Source organism: Paralichthys olivaceus, chromosome 19 (genome assembly GCF_024713975.1).
Source record: "Paralichthys olivaceus isolate ysfri-2021 chromosome 19, ASM2471397v2, whole genome shotgun sequence".
NCBI lineage: Eukaryota > Metazoa > Chordata > Actinopteri > Pleuronectiformes > Paralichthyidae > Paralichthys > Paralichthys olivaceus.
In genome coordinates this window covers 18,834,272-18,855,241 of record NC_091111.1, presented here as the reverse complement: position 1 = coordinate 18,855,241, position 20,970 = coordinate 18,834,272, and the positions used below count along the sequence as shown (strand labels likewise).

The 20,970-nt window shown below is 42.3% G+C and overlaps 2 protein-coding genes and 1 long non-coding RNA gene across 9 annotated transcripts; 1 reads left to right on the top strand and 2 right to left on the bottom strand.

Moving 5' to 3' along the window:
- Positions 1–2,567: 2,567 nt before the first annotated feature.
- On the bottom strand, positions 2,568–5,711 carry LOC109641213 (uncharacterized). 6 transcript variants are annotated; one of them, XM_069514978.1, is made up of 7 exons: positions 5,575–5,711; positions 5,291–5,313; positions 4,479–4,664; positions 4,034–4,230; positions 3,919–3,940; positions 3,428–3,616; positions 2,568–3,342 (listed from the first exon to the last, which is right to left on the bottom strand). In XM_069514978.1, the coding sequence occupies exons 1-6, from the start codon at positions 5,613–5,615 to the stop codon at positions 3,435–3,437; spliced, it is 651 nt and encodes a 216-aa protein (XP_069371079.1). In that variant the 5' UTR covers positions 5,616–5,711; the 3' UTR covers positions 2,568–3,342; positions 3,428–3,434. The 6 variants fall into 6 exon arrangements, with proteins under 6 accessions (XP_069371079.1, XP_069371078.1, XP_069371080.1 ...); XM_069514977.1 differs by having other exon boundaries at positions 4,034–4,233; positions 5,575–5,710; XM_069514979.1 differs by having other exon boundaries at positions 4,034–4,233; positions 5,482–5,622.
- A 4,264-nt stretch (positions 5,712–9,975) lies between these two features.
- znf512 (zinc finger protein 512) lies at positions 9,976–19,938 on the top strand. 2 transcript variants are annotated; one of them, XM_069514974.1, is made up of 16 exons: positions 9,976–10,301; positions 11,429–11,529; positions 11,654–11,709; positions 11,874–11,932; positions 12,158–12,729; positions 13,045–13,107; positions 13,423–13,521; positions 13,923–14,047; positions 14,117–14,203; positions 14,275–14,373; positions 14,609–14,776; positions 14,991–15,188; positions 15,346–15,447; positions 15,609–15,671; positions 16,006–16,104; positions 16,242–19,938. In XM_069514974.1, exons 2-16 carry the CDS (start codon positions 11,430–11,432, stop codon positions 16,932–16,934), a joined length of 2,583 nt encoding a protein of 860 aa, XP_069371075.1. In that variant the 5' UTR covers positions 9,976–10,301; position 11,429; the 3' UTR covers positions 16,935–19,938. The 2 variants fall into 2 exon arrangements, with proteins under 2 accessions (XP_069371075.1, XP_069371077.1); XM_069514976.1 differs by lacking the exon at positions 13,045–13,107 and having other exon boundaries at positions 10,067–10,301; positions 12,158–12,231.
- Positions 10,982–11,931, bottom strand: LOC138405563 (uncharacterized). Its single transcript, XR_011239348.1, has 2 exons — positions 11,768–11,931; positions 10,982–11,465 (listed from the first exon to the last, which is right to left on the bottom strand). It is a non-coding gene; the product is annotated as an uncharacterized lncRNA (long non-coding RNA).
- Positions 19,939–20,970: the final 1,032 nt, after the last annotated feature.

Below are 20,970 nucleotides of genomic sequence, written 5' to 3'. Positions count from 1 at the left end.
AAAAACAAAAATGTATAATAGTCATAACTTTCCCACAGCCATATTTGTTTTGTCTTGTTTCATTTCCATGTTCACCATCTTATTATTATATGTCTTTATTCTTATAGTTATTATTTGGGCAGAGAATCCAAACTACGAGGATTCTGACTTCATTTGACCATCCTGTTATTTTCATGATCTATTAGTCACACAGTATTATTATTATTCTCATAAGTAACCATGCATTATAAACATAAGGAGAATGGAAACCCAAAGTAGAAATTATAAAAACCTGGAATAGAAACAGAATAAATACAGTGGAGTAGTTTAGCGATGAAATGCACGGACAGAAATAAATGCTGCAGTTAAATGCTTTACACCTGACTTCACATTACATGTGTGTATCATTGGCTTTATCTGACTGCAGCTGTTGTTATGGTTCAATGATCCCCCGCTGCACACTGAGGCAGGAGCACGTGAACGCATCATTCCAGGCTGCGTGGTTAAAACGAGGTTTGTCTTCAGACGAAGAGAAACTCGAGTGGATGTGAATCTGCAGCGGAGCCACACGTTCATCCTCCGGAGGTTTATTCTCCGGAACATCCAGGGACTGTTTCACACGAGCCGCCGCCGCCGTCCATTGTTTCTTACCGGAGGAGGAACAGCGAGGCTCCGTCCTACAGCTCGGTCACAGCCTCCATGTCCTCAGCCTGAGCCCCCCCGGCCTCCCGCGGCCTCCCGTCCCCGGCTCTGGTGAGCAGCAGGCGGGTCAGACACCCAGCACAGGCCCGGTCCAAGAGGGAAATGATCCGGAGCGGGTCGGTGTGAGGATCGGAACCGGTCCAGATGTGAGATCCGCTTCTCTTCAGAGGAACGCCCTCCTCCTGCATCTGCTGCTGCCTTCAGGACCTGTGGGAAATAAGGCCTTTAAAGGTTCAGTGTGCGGGATCCAGTGACATCTAGCGGTGAAGTGTCATGTTGCAGCTGAACACCCGTCACCTCACCCTGTCGAGAGGAACAGTGAAAAATAAGAAACAGGACCCAATCTATCTATCTATCTATCTATCTATCTATCTATCTATCTATCTATCTATCTATCTATCTATCTATCTATCTGTCTATCTGTCTATCTGTCCGTCTGTCCGATATGGTAAATGTTATGTTAAATGTTATATGTTACTATGTTATATGTCATATGTTATTATTTTTTATTTTTTTTATTTTTTATTTTATCTTGTATTTCCCGTCTACTGCGTAGATGTTGCCTGCCAGGTCACAAGAATTTCACTGCTCTGATGACGCTAAGTTATTTGGTGCATGTGACAATAAACTTTGATTTGATTTGATTTGATTTGATTTGATTTGATTTGATTTGATTTGTCTGTCTGTCTGTCTGTCTATCTACCTGTCTTTCTATCTGTCTGTCTATCTATCTATCTATCTATCTATCTATATATCTATATATCTGTCTGTCTATCTATCTATCTGTCTATCCATCTATCTATCTATCTATCTATCTATCTATCTATCTATCTATCTATCTATCTATCTATCTATCTATCTATCTATCTATCTGTTTATCTATCTGTTTATCTATCTATCTATCTACCTGTCTATCTATCTATCTGTCTATCTATCTATCTGTCTGTCTATCGGTTTATCTATCTGTTTATCTATCTATCTATCTACCTGTCTTTCTATCTGTCTGTCTATCTATCTATCTGTCTATCCATCTATCTATCTATCTATCTATCTGTTTATCTATCTGTCTGTCTATCTGTTTATCTATCTATCTATCTATCTATCTATCTATCTATCTATCTATCTATCTATCTGTCTGTCTGTCTATCTGTTTATCTATCTATCTATCTATCTATCTATCTATCTATCTATCTATCTATCTGTCTGTCTGTCTATCTGTTTATCTATCGAGCTAAAAGAAAAAGAAAAAGAACACACACTTTGTGTCGCTGTCTCAAAAATAAACCGTCACTGATGTTAACCACTTCAGGATTCAGCTCGTCCGTCTGATTCTTTGGGAACTCTTGAAGTTTATTCAAAAAAGTGGACAAACTTTACTTTGACTACAAAAAACAGAAGTCATGAGAATTTGGTGGTTGGAGGGTAAATTCAAGGTGGTGTAAAATCAAAAGGCACAATGTAAAACAAGTTTAGCAAAAAATTCAAAGAGCGGAATTTTAGAGGTAAAGTGATCAAAATATGTCAAAGATAAAATCTGTATAATGTTTTTCAAAACGTTACTGGAGTAAAATAACAAATTAAATTGAGTGGCAGAAGTATGAGCTCTACTAAATATTCAAATATGGAATCTTTATCTACGTGAGCAGATAATTAGAGAGTCATCAGAATACATGACGTCTGTTCATCCTGAACCTTCTGATGAAAACCAACTTTTAGAGAGACATCGTGCACGTTGTATAAATGTAACCTGTTAATCTACAGCTGACTTTCTGTCACGACTTCAATCCTCCCAGTTTGTCGTCAGAAACCTTCTGGTGTCGGTGCTGCCACTTTTCTTCACTTTTCTGTAAATTCACTTCAACAACACTGAAACAGAGGAAACAGGAAAGTTTTACGAGGCTTTTATTGATTCACTTTCAAATGGAACTCTAAGTTTACAGAGACAAGCTAAGACAACATGATGATAACATGAACGTGATCTAAATATTTTAAGCAGTGTTGAGCAGCAAAAGTCATTATTCGATAGAAACGTGAGTCTTCATTGGAAACACATAAGATTCTAGTCAAGACAAATTCAAACACGACAGAAAAACATTTCTCAAAAGCATAAACTACTGCTGACATCAAGTGACTCTGAAATTAAAAAGTCAATCTTAACATCTGTGTTACAACTATATGACAACTGCACATTGAAATTACTTTTTACGTTTATCTCGATGTGTTAGTGTTTCATTTCTATCCCTCTTTGTCTGTCAACTTGATTTGAAGCTAATATTTTTAAGCTGCTCACTTTTCATCTTATAGTCACTTTCACTTTTGACTTCCCATCAGCCACCACCTCTTTCCCAGATATGATAGCTTTGATATAATTACTGTATTTGTAAAGCGCTTATCTAAACAAAGGTAGAGTAAAACTCTTCAGCCCAGAATCCTTCAATATTAGTTACACATACATTGGCACTTTCTGATTTTAGGAATATGTAATGTTGATAATGTGATTTAATTAGATTTAAGTTTCCTTCATTTGCTTTCTGTTTTCTCACGTTCACTGTCCTCCATCATGTTATTTCAGGAGCAAAATGAGCATCAGAATAATCAGACAAACCACAACAACAAAAACCAACAGGATGAGCCAGAACTTGAGGGGATTGTTCTCCCGGTCTGAAAGAAAGAAGAAAAACACATCGATGACTCATCAGGTGTAATTCACAAGGTGAACAATAATAAAATGACTTATCTTACATACTAGAATATTACAACCAGTGAAATCCTATAATGTAATTGTAGAGATTCCTGACGGACGACATCATGATCGTTGCGGGCCACATGAACCACCGTGCCAGTGCCCGGCAGCAACGCTGTGCCAGGTAGCAACGCTGTGCCAGGTAGCAAATCACCGGTGCCAGGATGCAAACCCAAAACAGGGGCCTCATGTCTGAGGGACAGGAGAAGATGGGGGACGTCTCTGAATAGTGGACGATGAGGGAGTTAACTTTTTCTCAATGTCACGACGAGCGATGGGTCCAGTTTGAAACACTAGATGGCGCCCTGAGCCATACTCAACCCATATATAAAGACTCTTTGTGGTAATTGGATATTAAAACTCCCATAAGAACAGTCATATAATCTAGTTGCTTAAAAACATCTTCTAAAATTCTGTTAATTTGAGAAACACTACAGTCGGTATTAAAAGACACTTTAAAGAAATCTGAAGTTCATAATTCAAGTCACACTTACATCGGGGGATGGACCAGGATTCCTGCAAGTAAGAAAACGAGAGAAAGACATGAGTGATGATAATCAAACAGCATCGGGAGCAGTCAACAGGAACAGTAATATATCAGTAAATCACCTGTGGAAGTCCAAGATACTTCCGGAGCTCAAACCGTGCGATATCGTTGTGGTTACACCTCAGCAGTCTTTGCTCATGGAACAGATAGCTCACTGTGAGGCGGACGCGCGGGTCCACCACCCCCAGCCTGTGGTTTTCGGGCGTGACGTAGTCTGGATTAAAGGTGTGATACATCACCACCAGGATCGCTGGTTTTTCTGCTGTGAGAACAAAGATAACACAACAACCAACTGAGTCAGACACAAGTGGAAAGTGTGGCTCTCTTTATTCACCTTCTTCTGTATTTTGAATCCAAGCTATAACTACTTCTTTAAGTTGATATGGCAACGACACTAATCCAGCAGACAGACCAACATTAGCATCGTTTCTGGCCTCCTGATGAACCTAAGTGAAATATGTACTCTCCTGTTTGCTCTGCTTTGGTCTCCACCGACTCATTTCTCACCAGTAAGGAGTCTGAGGGACGAATCCACTTGGGTTTCAACTCGTGAAGTGATGGGACAGAAGAGCAGACAGTAGTCACAGTCTTCAGGAGTCTGGACCTTAACGTGTCCAGAGTTTTGAATCATCTGTACAATGTCTTCATGGGTGTTGTTGGTTTTTCCAGACAGGACCACAAGGAACTTGGACACTGGAACCGAACATGAGAAGAAGAACGTGTGTGTCAGCATCATTGAGCTGCATCATGATTTTGTGCAACAACACGACCTGAGAGATACAAAATAAAATCTCATGTATGTATTCTCACACTGAACTGCATCAAAATTCTTTAAATAGATAAACGGACTAAATTCAAAATCTACTAAAAAGAGGTGTGGAGTCGGGGTGTCATATGACATTTGTAATATTATTTATTATATTTGAAATATTTATTTTTGGTTTAATATATCAGAAACACTGAAACCTAGTCGACCACTCCCCTCTGTCATTTTATATTCCTGCCATACTTTATATTTCTACGAAGAACTGGATATGAAGGATTATTCAGAGATTTGCTGAGAGACGTTCTAGTTTCTGACTAATAAGATTTATTTTATTTATGTCTTTTATCGGTCCCATGACGAGGAAATTCACTTTCACTATTGATTCTCCACAAGCTCTTTGCTCTTTGCTGCTAAAGGCTCCGGTCACTTCAAGAATCAACACATTTTAAAAAGCAGAAGTGCAGTTTGTTGTTTTTAATACTCGCATGGTTGATACACATAGAAAGACTGACATGTGTCGTCACAGGATACACACATGAACGTGTTTTCTCACCTGGCTGTATCTGAGGCATGTCTCTGAAATACAAACACACACATGGAAACTGTCAGTCCACACAAACCAACACAAACTGAACAAAGGTCAAAGAAAACATCACAACACAACAATAAAACATTCACAGAGTCAAACATCAGAAACTGCTTCGTCACCGCTGCTCTGCTCGAGCTGTCTGCAGGAGAAAATACCTTCGATAATCTGTAATGAGTCGATGCATGGCGGAGCTTCAGCAGCTCACAGTCTCTGGAGTTATTTCACCTTCATTTAAGAAGCCTACTTACGATATGGCTTGATAATCTCTCGACGTGGACTCGTTCAACATGTCTGTCCCACTCTGCTGCAGAAGAAAGAAAACTCCGTCACAAACTCACTGAAGCACTTTCACTTTCACTTCCCAACACAGAGCACGGGGGGGGGGGGGGGGGGGGGGGGGGGGGGGGGGGGGGGGGGGAGTTAATAGTGGACGATGTGGGAGTTAACTTTTTCTCAATGTCACGACGAGCAATGGGTCCAGTTTGAAACACTAGATGGCGCCCTGAGCCATACTCAACCCATATATAAAGACTCTTTGTGGTAATCTGATATTAAAACTCCCATAAGAACAGTTCTGTTAATTAGAGAAACACTACAGTCGGTATTAAAAGACACTTTAAAGAAATCTGAAGTTGATTATTCATGTCACACTGAGATCGGAGGATGATAATCAAACAGCAGTCAACAGGAACAGTAATATATCAGTAAATCACCTGTTGAATTCCAAGAGACGTGTCTGCCCCACTCTGCTGCAGAAGAAAGAACAAACTCACTGAAGCACTTTCACTTTCATTCCCACCACAGGGGAGGGGGGGGGGGGGGGCAAAGTGAGATTAGATAACAAGCAGTTTGTTGTGGTGGGATGAGAAAGTGAAAGTGCTTCAGTGAGTTTGTGACGGAGTTTTCTTTCTTCTGCAGCAGAGTGGGGCAGAGATGTTGAACGAGTCCACGTCGAGAGATTATCAAGCCATACCGTAAGTAGGCTTCTTAAATGAAGGTGAAATAACTGCAGAGACTGTGAGCTGCTGAATCTCCGCCATGCATCGACTCATTACAGATTGTCGAAGGTATTTTCTCCTGCAGACAGCTCGAGCAGAGCAGCGGTGACGAAGCAGTTTCTGATGTTTGACTCTGTGAATGTTTTATTGTTGTGTTGTGATGTTTTCTTTGACCTTTGTTCAGTTTGTGTTGTTTTGTGTGGACTGACAGTTTCCATGTGTGTGTTTGTATTTCAGAGACATGCCTCAGATACAGCCAGGTGAGAAAACACGTTCATGTGTGTATCCTGTGACGACACATGTCAGTCTTTCTATGTGTATCAACCATGCGAGTATTAAAAACAACAAACTGCACTTCTGCTTTTTAAAATGTGTTGATTCTTGAAGTGACCGGAGCCTTTAGCAGCAAAGAGCAAAGAGCTTGTGGAGAATCAATAGTGAAAGTGAATTTCCTCGTCATGGGACCGATAAAAGACTTTAAATAAAATAAATCTTATTAGTCAGGAACTAGAACGTCTCTCAGCAAATCTCTGAATAATCCTTCATATCCAGTTCTTCATAGAAATATAAAGTATGGCAGGAATATAAAATGACAGAGGGGAGTGGTCGACTAGGTTTCAGTGTTTCTGATATATTAAACCAAAAATAAATATTTAAAATATAATAAATAATATTACAAATGTCACATGACACCCCGACTCCACACCTCTTTTTAGTAGATTTTGAATTTAGTCCGTTTATCTATTTAAAGAATTTTGATGCAGTTCAGTGTGAGAATACATACATGAGATTTTATTTTGTCTCTCTCAGGTCGTGTTGTTGCACAAAATCATGATGCAGCTCAATGATGCTGACACACACGTTCTTCTTCTCAGGTTCGTTTCCAGTGTCCTGGGAAAAGTTCTTTGTGGTCCTGTCTGGAAAAACCAACAACACCCATGAAGACATTGTACAGATGATTCAAAACTCTGGACACGTTAAGGTCCAGACTCCTGAAGACTGTGACTACTGTCTGCTCTTCTGTCCCATCACTTCACGAGTTGAAACCCAAGTGGATTCGTCCCTCAGACTCCTTCCTGGTGAGAAATGAGTCAGTGGAGACCAAAGCAGAGCAAACAGGAGAGTACATATTTCACTTAGGTTCATCAGGAGGCCAGAAACGATGCTAATGTTGGTCTGTCTGCTGGATTAGTGTCGTTGCCATATCAACTTAAAGAAGTAGTTATAGCTTGGATTCAAAATACAGAAGAAGGTGAATAAAGAGAGCCACACTTTCCACTTGTGTCTGACTCAGTTGGTTGTTGTGTTATCTTTGTTCTCACAGCAGATAAACCAGCGATCCTGGTGGTGATGTATCACACCTATAATCCAGACTACGTCACGCCCGAAAACCACAGGCTGGGGGTGGTGGACCCGCGCGTCCGCCTCACAGTGAGCTGTCTGTTCCATGAGCGAAGTCTGCTGAGGTGTAACCACAACGATATCGCACGGTTTGAGCTCCGGAAGTATCTTGGACTTCAACAGGTGATTTACTGATATATTACTGTTCCTGTTGACTGCTCCCGATGCTGTTTGATTATCATCACTCATGTTTTTCTCTCGTTTTCTTACTTGCAGGAATCCTGGTCCATCCCCCGATGTAAGTGTGACTTGAATTATGAACTTCAGATTTCTTTAAAGTGTCTTTTAATACCGACTGTAGTGTTTCTCTAATTAACAGAACTGTTCTTATGGGGGTTTTAATATCCAATTACCACAAAGAGTCTTTATATATGGGTTGAGTATGGCTCAGGGCGCCATCTAGTGTTTCAAACTGGACCCATTGCTCGTCGTGACATTGAGAAAAAGTTAACTCCCTCATCGTCCACTATTCAGAGACGTCCCCCATCATCCGCCCCTGTTTCGGGTTTACATCCTGGCACCGGCGAGGCTTTCCTACCTGGCACAGCTTTGCTACCTGACACTGGCACGGTGGTTCATGTGGCTCGCAAAGACCGAGACCTCGTCCACCAGGAATCTCCACGTGGAGCCGGTGCCAGGATGTAAACCCGAAACAGGGGTGGATGATGGGGGACGTCTCTGAATAGTGGACGATGAGGGAGTTAACTTTTTCTCAATGTCACGACGAGCAATGGGTCCAGTTTGCATCCTGGCACCGGTGATTTGCTACCTGGCACAGCGTTGCTGCCGGGCACCGGCACGGTGGTTCATGTGGCTCACAACGATCATGATGTCGTCCGTCAGGAATCTCTACAATTACATTATAGGATTTCTCTGGTTGTAATATTCTAGTATGTAAGATAAGTCATTTTATTATTGTTCACCTTGTGAATTACACCTGATGAGTCATCGATGTGTTTTTCTTCTTTCTTTCAGACCGGGAGAACAATCATCTCAGGTTCTGGCTCATCCTGTTGGTTTTTGTTGTTGTGGTTTGTCTGATTATTCTGATGCTCATTTTTCTCCTGAAATAACATGATGGAGGACAGTGAACGTGAGAAAACAAAAAGCAAATGAAGGAAACTTAAATCTAATTAAATCACATTATCAACATTACATAGTCCTAAAATCAGAAAGTGCCAATGTATGTGTAACTAATATTGAAGGATTCTGGGCTGAAGAGTTTTACTCTACCTTTGTTTAGATAAGCGCTTTACAAATACAGTAATTATATCAAAGCTATCATATCTGGGAAAGAGGTGGTGGCTGATGGGAAGTCAAAAGTGAAAGTGACTGCAAGATGAAAAGTGAGCAGCTTAAAAATATTAGCTTCAAATCAAGTTGACAGACAAAGAGGGAGAGAAATGAAACACTAACACATCGAGATAAACGTAAAAAGTAATTTCAATGTGCAGTTGTCATATAGTTGTAACACAGATGTTAAGATTGACTTTTTAATTTCAGTCACTTGATGTCAGCAGTAGTTTATGCTTTTGAGAAATGTTTTTCTGTCGTGTTTGAATTTGTCTTGACTGGAATCTTATGTGTTTCCAATGAAGACTCACGTTTTTATCGAATAATGACTTTTGCTGCTCAACACTGCTTAAAATATTTAGATCACGTTCATGTTATCATCATGTTGTCTTAGCTTGTCTCTGTAAACTTAGAGTTCCATTTGAAAGTGAATCAATAAAAGCCTCGTAAAACTTTCCTGTTTCCTCTGTTTCAATGTTGTTGAAGTGAATTTACAGAAAAGTGAAGAAAAGTGGCGGCACCGACACCAGAAGGTTTCTGACGACAAACTGGGAGGATTGAAGTCGTTAACATCAGTGACGGTTTATTTTTGAGACAGCGACAAAAAGTGTGTGTTCTTTTTCTTTTTTATTTCAGCTCATCCTTCTGACAGACAGACAGACAGATAGATAGATAGATAGATAGATAGATAGATAGATAGATAGATAGACAGACAGACGGACAGATAGATAGATAGATAGATAGATAGATAGACAGATAGACGGACAGATAGACAGACAGACGGACAGATAGACAGACGGACAGACAGACAGATAGATAGATAGATAGATAGATAGATAGATAGATAGATAGATAGATAGATAGATAGATAGATAGATAGACAGATAGATTGGGTCCTGTTTCTTATTTTTCACTGTTCCTCTCGACAGGGTGAGGTGACGGGTGTTCAGCTGCAACATGACACTTCACCGCTAGATGTCACTGGATCCCGCACACTGAACCTTTAAAGGCCTTATTTCCCACAGGTCCTGAAGGCAGCAGCAGATGCAGGAGGAGGGCGTTCCTCTGAAGAGAAGCGGATCTCACATCTGGACCGGTTCCGATCCTCACACCGACCCGCTCCGGATCATTTCCCTCTTGGACCGGGCCTGTGCTGGGTGTCTGACCCGCCTGCTGCTCACCAGAGCCGGGGACGGGAGGCCGCGGGAGGCCGGGGGGGCTCAGGCTGAGGACATGGAGGCTGTGACCGAGCTGTAGGACGGAGCCTCGCTGTTCCTCCTCCGGTAAGAAACAATGGACGGCGGCGGCGGCTCGTGTGAAACAGTCCCTGGATGTTCCGGAGAATAAACCTCCGGAGGATGAACGTGTGGCTCCGCTGCAGATTCACATCCACTCGAGTTTCTCTTCGTCTCAAGACAAACGTCGTTTTAACCACGCAGCCTGGAATGATGCGTTCACGTGCTCCTGCCTCAGTGTGCAGCGGGGGATCATTGAACCATAACAACAGCTGCAGTCAGATAAAGCCAATGATACACACATGTAATGTGAAGTCAGGTGTAAAGCATTTAACTGCAGCATTTATCTCTGTCCGTGCATTTCATCGCTAAACTACTCCACTGTATTTATTCTGTTTCTATTCCAGGTTTTTATAATTTCTACTTTGGGTTTCCATTCTCCTTATGTTTATAATGCATGGTTACTTATGAGAATAATAATAATACTGTGTGACTAATAGATCATGAAAATAATAGGATGGTCAAATGAAGTCAGAATCCTCATAGTTTGGATTCTCTGCCCAAATAATAACTATAAGAATAAAGACATATAATAATAAGATGGTGAACATGGAAATGAAACAAGACAAAACAAATATGGCTGTGGGAAAGTTATGACTATTAACATTTTTGTTTTTACGTACAAACCGATTCAACCAGGAGCAAGTGGAGGCGTCATTTGACAACAGTTTTAACTTGTGTAATGACAATGATGCTTTATTGTCAGAACACATCTGAAATTAGTTTTGCGTCGTATAGCAGCTGGGTTTACAACATCATGGGCAACAATAGACAGGAAGCAAAATACATCCATTTAACATTACGTCAAATTAAAAGAAGTTAACACAAAAGACAAGATGACGCTCAAGAGCTTCTACATAGATTTGGTCTGGTTCCACTTTTCATTTTATGATTGACTGGCTGTGTAAAACAACAGTGGATCCTCTGACATAACTGGAACTTTATCAAGATCATATAGAAACCAGAATTATTGATCGAGACCTGCATCACAGCTCAGCTTTTAAGATGAGGTCAAATCGTCCTTGATGAGTATTTCACAGTAAAATGAAGTGATGTGTATGTTTATGATGTTTTCTGTCTTGTTTGGTGATTTTCTTCCGGGTGTCGGCTCTTAGAATGGACCCTGCCCATGTCGGAGGGGATATGTCACCTCTGTATGTGCCAAGAAAAAGAAAGTCAGCCCAGTCACACCTTAAAAGTGGATCTCTATGTCCAGGTACACAAAAAAAAAAGACAAGTTCCAATCATCACAATCAGTGTCAACGTGACGGTGCAACATCACGATTGAACTAGTTTCAGTTTTTCATTGTTTCGGGTTTGAATCTGACTCTCTCCTACAGTTGTTCAGCGAATGCCAGAACGAGACTGTGAATCAGATGCAGTTGGATGCACTAAGGTGAGAGTGAATGGATTATACACTACATCCTGCTGGTTTTGCATTTGTGGGGTCGTACCAGTAAATGTTGTGTATAAAGACGTGTTTCCTTGTTCTGATTCACACAATCTGTCGACTTCATGCACAGCGTCGCATCTTCACAGTTCTGTACTTGAATGTTTCAGAATGACGAGTCTCAAGCCCACGGCTCTCTGAAGATGAAACGGACGTACGGTAGAAAAAGGTACGAGAGCGATCAGACATGTGATAGTTCAAGAAGTGACTTGTTTTTGTTGATATTAGAATGAATTTAGGGAAAGAACATTTGTTTGAACTTTGAACTTGAACTTATAGCTCGATGATGATGATGATGAAGAAAAGCCAGCGACAGTCCAAGCACACGTATAAACTTTTGAACGTCTCCACCATCAGTATTTTCTGACGAGTATAATATTTCTTTTAATATCAGGTACGAGGACCTCCAGAGTGTTTCCATGGGAACAGTAGATTACCCAACCCCCAGCTGCTCAGTGATGTCATCAGGTGACCTGGCCAATGGGGTGGGCCCCGGCTCCATGGCTCCACCCACAGCGAGGCTCCCTCCGAGACTGGTTGCGAAGGAGGCGTGGCCTCAAGGCCCCGAAGCAGGCAGGGATCAGCCCCATCCTCAGGACCAGAGCTGGGACTCCAGGGAAAGAGGCCCCAACGCCTGGGCCCCGGGTCGAGACCGACCCCACGAGCAGGTGTGGAACTCCGGCAGAGAGCGAGCGGGACACTTGTGTCCAGATCAGACATGGATGTCAGGCAGGGACAGAGCTCATGGGGGACAGGAGCAGGCCTGGATGACGGGTCAGGACAGGGGACCTGAGCAGGGCTGGGCAGCCGGCAGAGACCGAGGCCAGGATCAGGCCTGGAACGCCGGCAGGGATCCAGGAAGAGAGCAGGCCTCCTCGGGGCCGGAGCCGGCGTGGGGATCGGGCCGAAACCAAGACCAAGTCTGGAACAACACGAGCAGAGACAGAGGACACGTCTGGAGACCAGGTACAAAGATCCCAGACCCACAATTTCTCATTATTGTGTTGTCACATATCTCAAGTTATGAATAGTATTTCTAGGACATTTTGAAAGTTGGACTCAGTTATACTATCAGTTATTTATCCTGAGTCTCTGTTTATTATGCTTTTAGTTGAGTTTTTATAGTTTAAAGTTCAAATGAAACCGTCCTAAAAGTGTAAGCTTGAGTATATAGATACAAGAGTACAGCAGAAGGAATAAAATGTGAGAGTGTGATGTCAGCAGATTTGTGTTTGTTTTATGCTGATTTGTTGGTTTTGTTCTTCCTGTGTGTTTTTAAAGAGCTGAACATGAAGAAGGTGCAGAGAGCAGAGATGGAGCAGCCACCAGAGAGCAGAGACGCCTGTGAGTTCACAGTCTCATAGTTAACCACGACACAACCATCGACTGTGAATAAAAAAACATTAATTCTTCTACTTTGACATAAAAATAATGTCAGTGTTTGAATTTATTGTGTAAATCATTTAATATCTGTTCCGCAACCTTCAGGGAACAAACACTCTAAATCTACCACGTTTACACTGGATTGACAACTCGGCAGCGTAATGAGACATTTAATCCTTGATGCCAGATTTTAATGACTGATTACAAACCACAGAAGAAGAAGCACAAACGAGGCTCTGGGAAAAAAAAAAAAAAAATCTGATGTGAATGTTTCAGGTTCAGAAACCAGCGGTGAAGCCTCGACGGCTCCGTCCAGTGAGGATCACAAACCTCCAGCTGTCTCCTCTAAGAAGGAGCCTCCTACCTACGCTCCAGGTGAGAGACACTGAGACACAACATCTCTTCTTTCTATCCTGGACTCTTTTTTTTCTTGTCACAAATCGTTTTCTTGCTTTAACTTGTTTTTAGTCGATTGTTTTTTATTTTGTGGTTTAATTGAAATCGTCATTGAACGATATTAATGTGACATGAGTTTCAGTTGATGTGCACAGTCGTTTCAAAACCTGTACATTTACTGGAGTAAAGAGGTTGAGTCAGTACTTCTACTTTTACTTGTGTGTACTTTTGCCACCTCTTGTCTGAACGGGGCCTCAATCTTTCCTTTACCACCTCACTCCACCTCTAACTAAATTAACCCGCTAACGTGCACTAACACCACTTCTTCCTCCAGAATGTCTCCACAGAGTAAAATACACAATGTCTGTTTCTGCCGACAGGAAGTCAAGAGGAGCGCTGGCAGCTCCAGATCGTGGCCAAAGGCAGAGTCACCTGTCCCAAATGTAAGAGTGTGAGCAGGAAGACGGTGGAGGGGCTGAAGAAGCACATGGAGAACTGCAGACTGGTGAGCAGACATTAGACACGAACTAAAGCTCGGTTCACTCCCGATGTTAACATGTGTCCCTGTGTGCAGCAACCATTCACCTGTCAACACTGTGGGAAACAGCTGAAGTCTTCCACAGGGATGAAGTATCACATCATGGCCGACCACAGCCACCTGGTAAGAGCCTGCCTCTCTGACTCCTGCTGTGCCGAACCTTCAGGTCCTTTCTCTAACGTTTGTCTCTGTAGCCTTCAGCAGAAGAAGCCAAGGACCTGGACGATCGGGCCATAAAAGACAAACTGCGTAAAATCCTGAAGAGACTGGGCAAATTAAAATGCTCCAAAGAGGTAAATAAATCATAAAATAAATCACATGCTGCAGACCTCTACCAAAGATGATCGGCCACTTTATCGCTATATCACTGATATCAGATGCTTTTGTGGAAATCAATCCAGGAGTCTTTGCACAAACAAAACAAACCCAGAGGAAATCATAACCCCCTTGGCCGAGGTTAGAAGTAATATACGACAGGAGATCCGATATTTTCTATATTTCTATGACATGTTCTTTTCTCTGTCTCAGGGCTGTACTGCTGCTTTCACCAGTATCATGGGCTACGTCTACCACATGAAGAAGTGTGGGAAGGAGGAGTCCGAGCTGGAGAAGCTGTTGCTGAACTGTTCTCACTGTGGGAAAACATACAAATCCAAGGCTGGTCTGGAATACCACCTTAAATCAGAGCACACTCCAGTGAGTCAGGTTTTTAATTTGACTCAGATCAAAGAAACTGAATCAACATAAATAAATCTTAATCAAACGCCTTAAAAAGTCTGAACTCTGTCAAAATAATATATAAGTGTGATTAGGTTGGTCTTTTTTTTAAAGTTCATTAAACACTACATCGTTGTCTTAAATAGATTTTCCTAAATTCGACCTGTTGAACTGTCTCCTTCCTGTTACCCAGACGCCCGAAAAGACTGAGGAAGACGAGGCTCTGAAGGCCCAGAGGGAGGCCAACCCGGAGAGGACGCCGAGCGGCCGGGTGCAGCGGGCCTCGGCACAGGTGGCCAACTTCCACTTGGCTGAAATCGCCAACAACGACTTGCCCAAAGACTGGCCCAAGAGGAAGTTTCAGTCCGACCTGGTGCCCGACGACAAAAAGGCAAGAGGAGATTCGGTTTGTGTGGAGGAGAAGTGGAGAATAAAGGGAATCCTCGGATATATCTCTACACTATAGAAGATTATTCATGCAGTATTATTCTCTCTGTGCACTTAATGAACCTTTGCACTTGAATTAACCTGCGTCCTGTGCTTCGTAGTTAAAATACGCTCGACCAGGCCTCCCTGCCTTCAGCCAGGAGGTGCTGAGGAAGTGGAAGAACGAGGTGAAGCTGCAGAGGAAAGTCCACTGTCCCAACCAGGTAGAAAACGCTTCACATCTCCAGAAAATCATTTATCGAGTCATTTAAATTTCTTGCTTGTATGGAAGTGATATTATTATTTGTTCTCCGTCTTTATTTGTTCGTCTCTCAAGTCCAATAATCAGTCCGTGTTGTTGGTTTCACATCATTTCTGTCCTCAGGGTTGTGGCTGCACCTACACCAGTGTGTCTGGGCTGAAGGCTCATCTGGGCCTCTGCACCAGGGTGAGTTCATTCTGGTCCAGAATAAAAATGCATCCTAATACACCATGACGACCCAAGTGCAGATGCAGGTTTTCATTATTAAACTGAGCTCAGCATCAGTAATAACCACCTAAAAACATATTGTTGTCCAAGTCCAGACTACAACACAGACCCAGAGTTTTCAAACTACAACGGGACCACCAGCGTTTCCAAGCGTTTTAGGCGTTCAGACATTCTGGAGAAGTGTGGACGGCAGACGTGACAGTAGCAACAATGATGGGTGTTAAAACTAGTAGTGTTGGATGTTCCAGTCCTCAGGGATCGTTCACAGATTTCTCATTTGATCCCATTTCAGGGCGATTTCGAAGCTGGAAAATACAGATGTCTTATCTGCAATAAAGAGTTTAACTCTGAGAGTGGAGTGAAATATCACATCAACTCTGTGCATTCACAGGTAACGACACAGTTCACATCTCTCACTTTGTCTCTTAATCACGATCAATTACATTTCTGTCACTCTGTGCAGACGTAAATGTTCACCGCTGTTTTGAGTTCCCCTCTTGACGTCTTGTTTTTCCTGCGTGTGGACAGGACTGGTTTGTGACGAACAAGAAGGCTTCCAAAACGTTTGAGAAGTTCCTGAAAAACCAGCACAAGGAGTTAATCCATAACGTGGACAAGCAGATTGTGGATCAGTATCACCAACACCACCTCCAGCATCACCCGCACCTCCACTGCCCCCATCACCATCATCACCATCACCATCAGCAGCAGCAGCAGCCGCATCATCATCTCCAGCTCCAGCCCATGCAGCACCCTCTGCAGCCGCTGCATCACCTCCAGCACCAAACCCAGCTCCTCCATCCAGAGCACCAGAACCTCCCTCCGCAGGCGGACGCCCAGCTCCAGCAGCCGATCCTGCAGTACACCCCTCTGGAGCCTCCTGCGGAACCGCTGTGGGTGGACATGGACCGGAGTGGAGCGGTGCACGGGTCGGAGCAGGCCCCGCTCCAGATGGAGCTGGCTGACGGTGACAAACCTGGAGAGGACAGCAGGGAGATGGTGGAGGGTAGAGAGGGAGGAGGGGAGAGGGGGAAGGCTGACGGGAAGCGGAAGGATTGCTTTGCGTTCGGCGGAGGTGGAGGCAGTGGCGTCAGCAGCTCGTCCAGCGAAACGGAGGTGGAGCGGCAGGACAGGCAAAGACAGGTGGAGCAGTGGAACCTGAAAGGACTGGGCACCATGGAGCCGCACCCTGAGGCCGGGAAGCAGCAACGGAGCACTTAAACACGTCCAGGAAACAACACTTCTGTCATCAAACACTATCGTGCACCGGAGCTGGTTCTAACAGAGGTAGGGAAAGACACCATCTGAAAGTGTCCATTAAAGAACGGGTTTCCTCAAGACAAACAGGTGAGAAGGCAGCTAATGACAGAGCTGCTCTTCTGAGGTTTTCGAGCTTTTCGGTGATGATTGGAAGGAAACGTCAAGGTGTCAACGTGGGTGGAGACTTTGTGCTTCTCTGTATGGAAATGTTCGTTGGTGTAAAGCTCAGAGAAATCCTAGTTCTACCGTTTATCTGTGTTTATATGTAACAGATTCTTAAACGTGTCTTATACTTTTAAAAGGTTTTGATAAACACTCTTTGTCTTTTACGTTTACCTGAAAGGGAAGAAGTTGCTCTGACTTGAAGAGAGGATGCTTCAGTATTTTTGTTAAACTGGTCCAGTCGTTCTCTCTCTGAAAACATTTGTGCCTCTTGAATATGATCTTTATAATTTCGCACGACTCATCATCACCTCGTTTAATCTGATCCGAGGATCAGTTCTACCTTCCGTCCTCATTCCATGGGATTAAGTTTGGATTGGAGTTTTGACGGATCAAGACGAGCTGTTTTACCGTTTCCAATTTTTATGCTAAGTGAAGCTGATCGCCCCCTGAATCTGGCTCAATGCACAAATGACTGGGATAAATATCCTCATCAAAATCACGGAGAGAAATGAAATGGCTTTATCTGTCAGACTAGAATGGCAGCCAAAGAAAGGGAAAGAAATCCTGAACCTGCCCCCTGATGCAGAAAAGAACCAAAATGTTATGGCTTCTTCCTCCACACATTCGCATCCTCCCAGTCCCGTAGTTTATCGTTATCCTGACTAACAAACGCAGATGGAAACACAACTTCCTTCATGGTTTCCATCAAGATGGCTTCTTTCTAAATGTCTTGTTTGACCAACAAAACAAGTTTTTAAATTTTGTATAATATCGATAAAGAAAATCATTAAATCTGATGTATTTGATCTAATCGTGAAGCTGAAGCTAGAAAACTTCAGACTTTGTTAATCAATAATCAAAATAATCGCCCTCCTGCGATGGATTAAATGAATTTATCTTATTTGTTTTGGTTAGGGATTAACTTTAACTTTTCATTTTGTAAGCCGTTAAACATTCCAAGTGTTGTTCACCAACAAAGACTCATTGATCTTGTCACAGTGAAGGTACGACAGTTTAATATGAAGGATTTAAGGATTTAATATGGAGCGTGGAATATTTAACCGATAGCATGTAGCCTAATGTTTATATACTCTATCTGCAGTCGTGGCGTGTGCTTATGGATGGTTGTCATTTGTTTGACTCTATTTAGTTTTTTCTTTTCACATTTTGTTTCATTTATGTTTTTGATTCTTCGTTTCTCTCCTGTTCTGCACCTCAGTTTCCTTTAACTACAATAACGACTCTACCCTTTAATCTGTGAATCTGTCTTCAACAAACTGTGTTCATGTATTTTACTGTTTCTCTTTCTGTTGAAAGTGTTCGACCCTTCATCGCTCCATCAGATGCCTTTAGAAAGATCAGCCTGTGTCGTTTAAAGTGGAAAAACCTCCTGTGGTTCATGGGAAGTATTTCAGAAAGCAGGAGTTGTTATGTTATGAAGTGGTGGAAAACACATTCATTCCTGCTCAGTGATTTCCATTATTTTACATCAAGCCCAGTAACAAGTCAAGTAATGTTTTTCTTCAGGCTTTGTTACTTAAAGTTTTTGTGGTAATCCGTCCAGCATCCCTAACAGAGCTCAGAACAGAACAGCAGTTCACTTAAATTCAAGCTGCAAGAAATCACACACACTCATAGAGGTCAGTTCTCTAAATGTGCCTGATATTTTTCGTCAAGATACATCATTTATTCTCTGGGAAAATTCTCAAGAAAGTCATAGAAATTCCTGGATCCTCACCAGAACTCAATAGTTTCTCCCCATTTGGTTGTCCTGGTTTTCTTACAAACAAACAAACCCATGAGCAAACTAAAGGTCAGAGGTGAACACGTAACCTCCTTGGTGGGAGGAGGAACATCTGACAACACCTGTGACCTCCTGGTTCCCTCTGATCCTGAGTGTGACCACTGACTCACTGTGTTCTCTCCTGTTGAAATGCGTCCCATGTCCTTTATGCTTGAGACCAAATCTTTATCACCATGCTTGCACTTTGCTCTGTTTGATAGCACAAAGAAAAGCTCGACGTGAAGAGAGAGCAGGTTTATTTCACAGAGCACCTTGGATCCCTGACCTCATTTTCTTTTACGTGAAATTATACTTTGAGATCTGACATTTAATGACTGAAATGTCTTATTTCATCGGATTAACTAAGGCTCAGACACGTTAGTTATGATAGAACTACTGAGACTTTTACATTTCGTAGTACTTTGCATAGTACAGCAGCAGCTTCTGTTTTTATTGAGGCTGGAGCACAGTTCTATCATCTAAATAAAGTAAAAACTAGATTGTCACTCAGTAGAGTTCATACTTCCTTCAAGGCCCAACTGTTCCTTTATGAAACCACATTTAGCGGGAAATTCACGAGATCCAGACTCATTGATTTGGTCTTGACCTCCTGAACTAACGTCTTTTGAAAAAGATGGCCGTCATAGATGTGATGTTGGAGCAGAAGTTGTGTTTTTAAACCACTGACAGTGAAGAAGCTCTGTGCATCACATGAATACTGAAATGAATGAAACACTGTTGTCATGTCTTAGTGCCTCATCACCAACATCCATACAGATAATACATATATATTGTCTAGACCAGATTTAATTAAGATTCAGTAATAGAAAGCACTCTTTTTTTGTGGTATATAATTTCTATTCAAGTGAAAACTGTTACTGTCTCTTTAAAAACTCTGTAAATTAATATGTTATTACTTTAGAATTACTTTATTTACTTTTAGAAGTTATGTGCTGCTATTTCATAGTGACCAGCAGTGTTATAACAACAGATAATTAAAAGTTGAATTCATGGTCATTGTGGGCTCTGTGTCCTCTGTGATGCTGGAAGGTGAGAAAAGCTGTTACTCCTAATATTTAGTGTTTTCTAGATTGTGTCTGTCCACAGGTTCGTCCACTGGGGTCAGTCCTCATGATCCAGCTGCTCTCTAACTGCAGCCGGAGTCCTCGTCTGTTTCTGTTCCTGACTAACAAACCAACACAACAACCCACTAACCTAACCAACCAACAACTCAATAACCTAACCAACACAACAACCCACTAACCTAACCAACCAACCAACAACCCACTAACCTAACCAACCAACCAACAACCCACTAACCTAACCAACCAACAACTCAATAACCTAACCAACACAACAACCCACTAACACAACCATCCAACAACCAACTAACCTAACCAACCAACCAACAACCTACTAACCTAACCATCCAACAACCAACTAACCTAACCAACCAACCAACAACCCACTAACCTAACCAACACAACAACCCACTTACACAACCATCCAACAACCAACTAACCTAACCAACCAACCAACAACCCACTAACCTAACCAACACAACAACCCACTTACACAACCATCCAACAACCAACTAACCTAACCAACCAACACAACAACCCACTAACCTAACCAACCAACGACTCAATAACCTAACCAACACAACAACCCACTAACACAACCATCCAACAACCCACTAACCTAACCAACCAACCAACAACTCAATAACCTAACCATCCAACAACCAACTAACCTAACCAACCAACCAACAACCCACTAACCTAACCAACCAACAACCAACTAACCTAACCAACCAACCAACAACCCACTAACCTAACCAACCAACAACTCAATAACCTAACCAACACAACAACCCACTAACACAACCATCCAACAACCAACTAACCTAACCAACCAACCAACAACCTACTAACCTAACCATCCAACAACCAACTAACCTAACCAACCAACCAACAACCCACTAACCTAACCAACCAACAACCCACTAACCTAACCAACCAACAACTCAATAACCTAACCAACACAACA

Coding starts and splice junctions, on each gene's coding strand:
- LOC109641213 (XM_069514977.1), bottom strand. CDS start 5,615: ATGTTGAACGAGTCCACGTCGAGAGATTATCAAGCCATATC. Junction 4,234..4,478: donor GTCCCTCAGACTCCTTACTG/GTGAGAAATGAG, acceptor TTGTTCTCACAG/CAGAAAAACCAGCGATCCTG. Junction 3,617..3,918: donor ATCCTGGTCCATCCCCCGAT/GTAAGTGTGACT, acceptor CCTGTCCCTCAG/ACATGAGGCCCCTGTTTTGG.
- znf512 (XM_069514974.1), top strand. CDS start 11,430: ATGGACCCTGCCCATGTCGGAGGGGATATGTCACCTCTGTATGTGCCA. Junction 14,374..14,608: donor AATTAAAATGCTCCAAAGAG/GTAAATAAATCA, acceptor TCTCTGTCTCAG/GGCTGTACTGCTGCTTTCAC. Junction 15,672..16,005: donor ATCTGGGCCTCTGCACCAGG/GTGAGTTCATTC, acceptor ATCCCATTTCAG/GGCGATTTCGAAGCTGGAAA.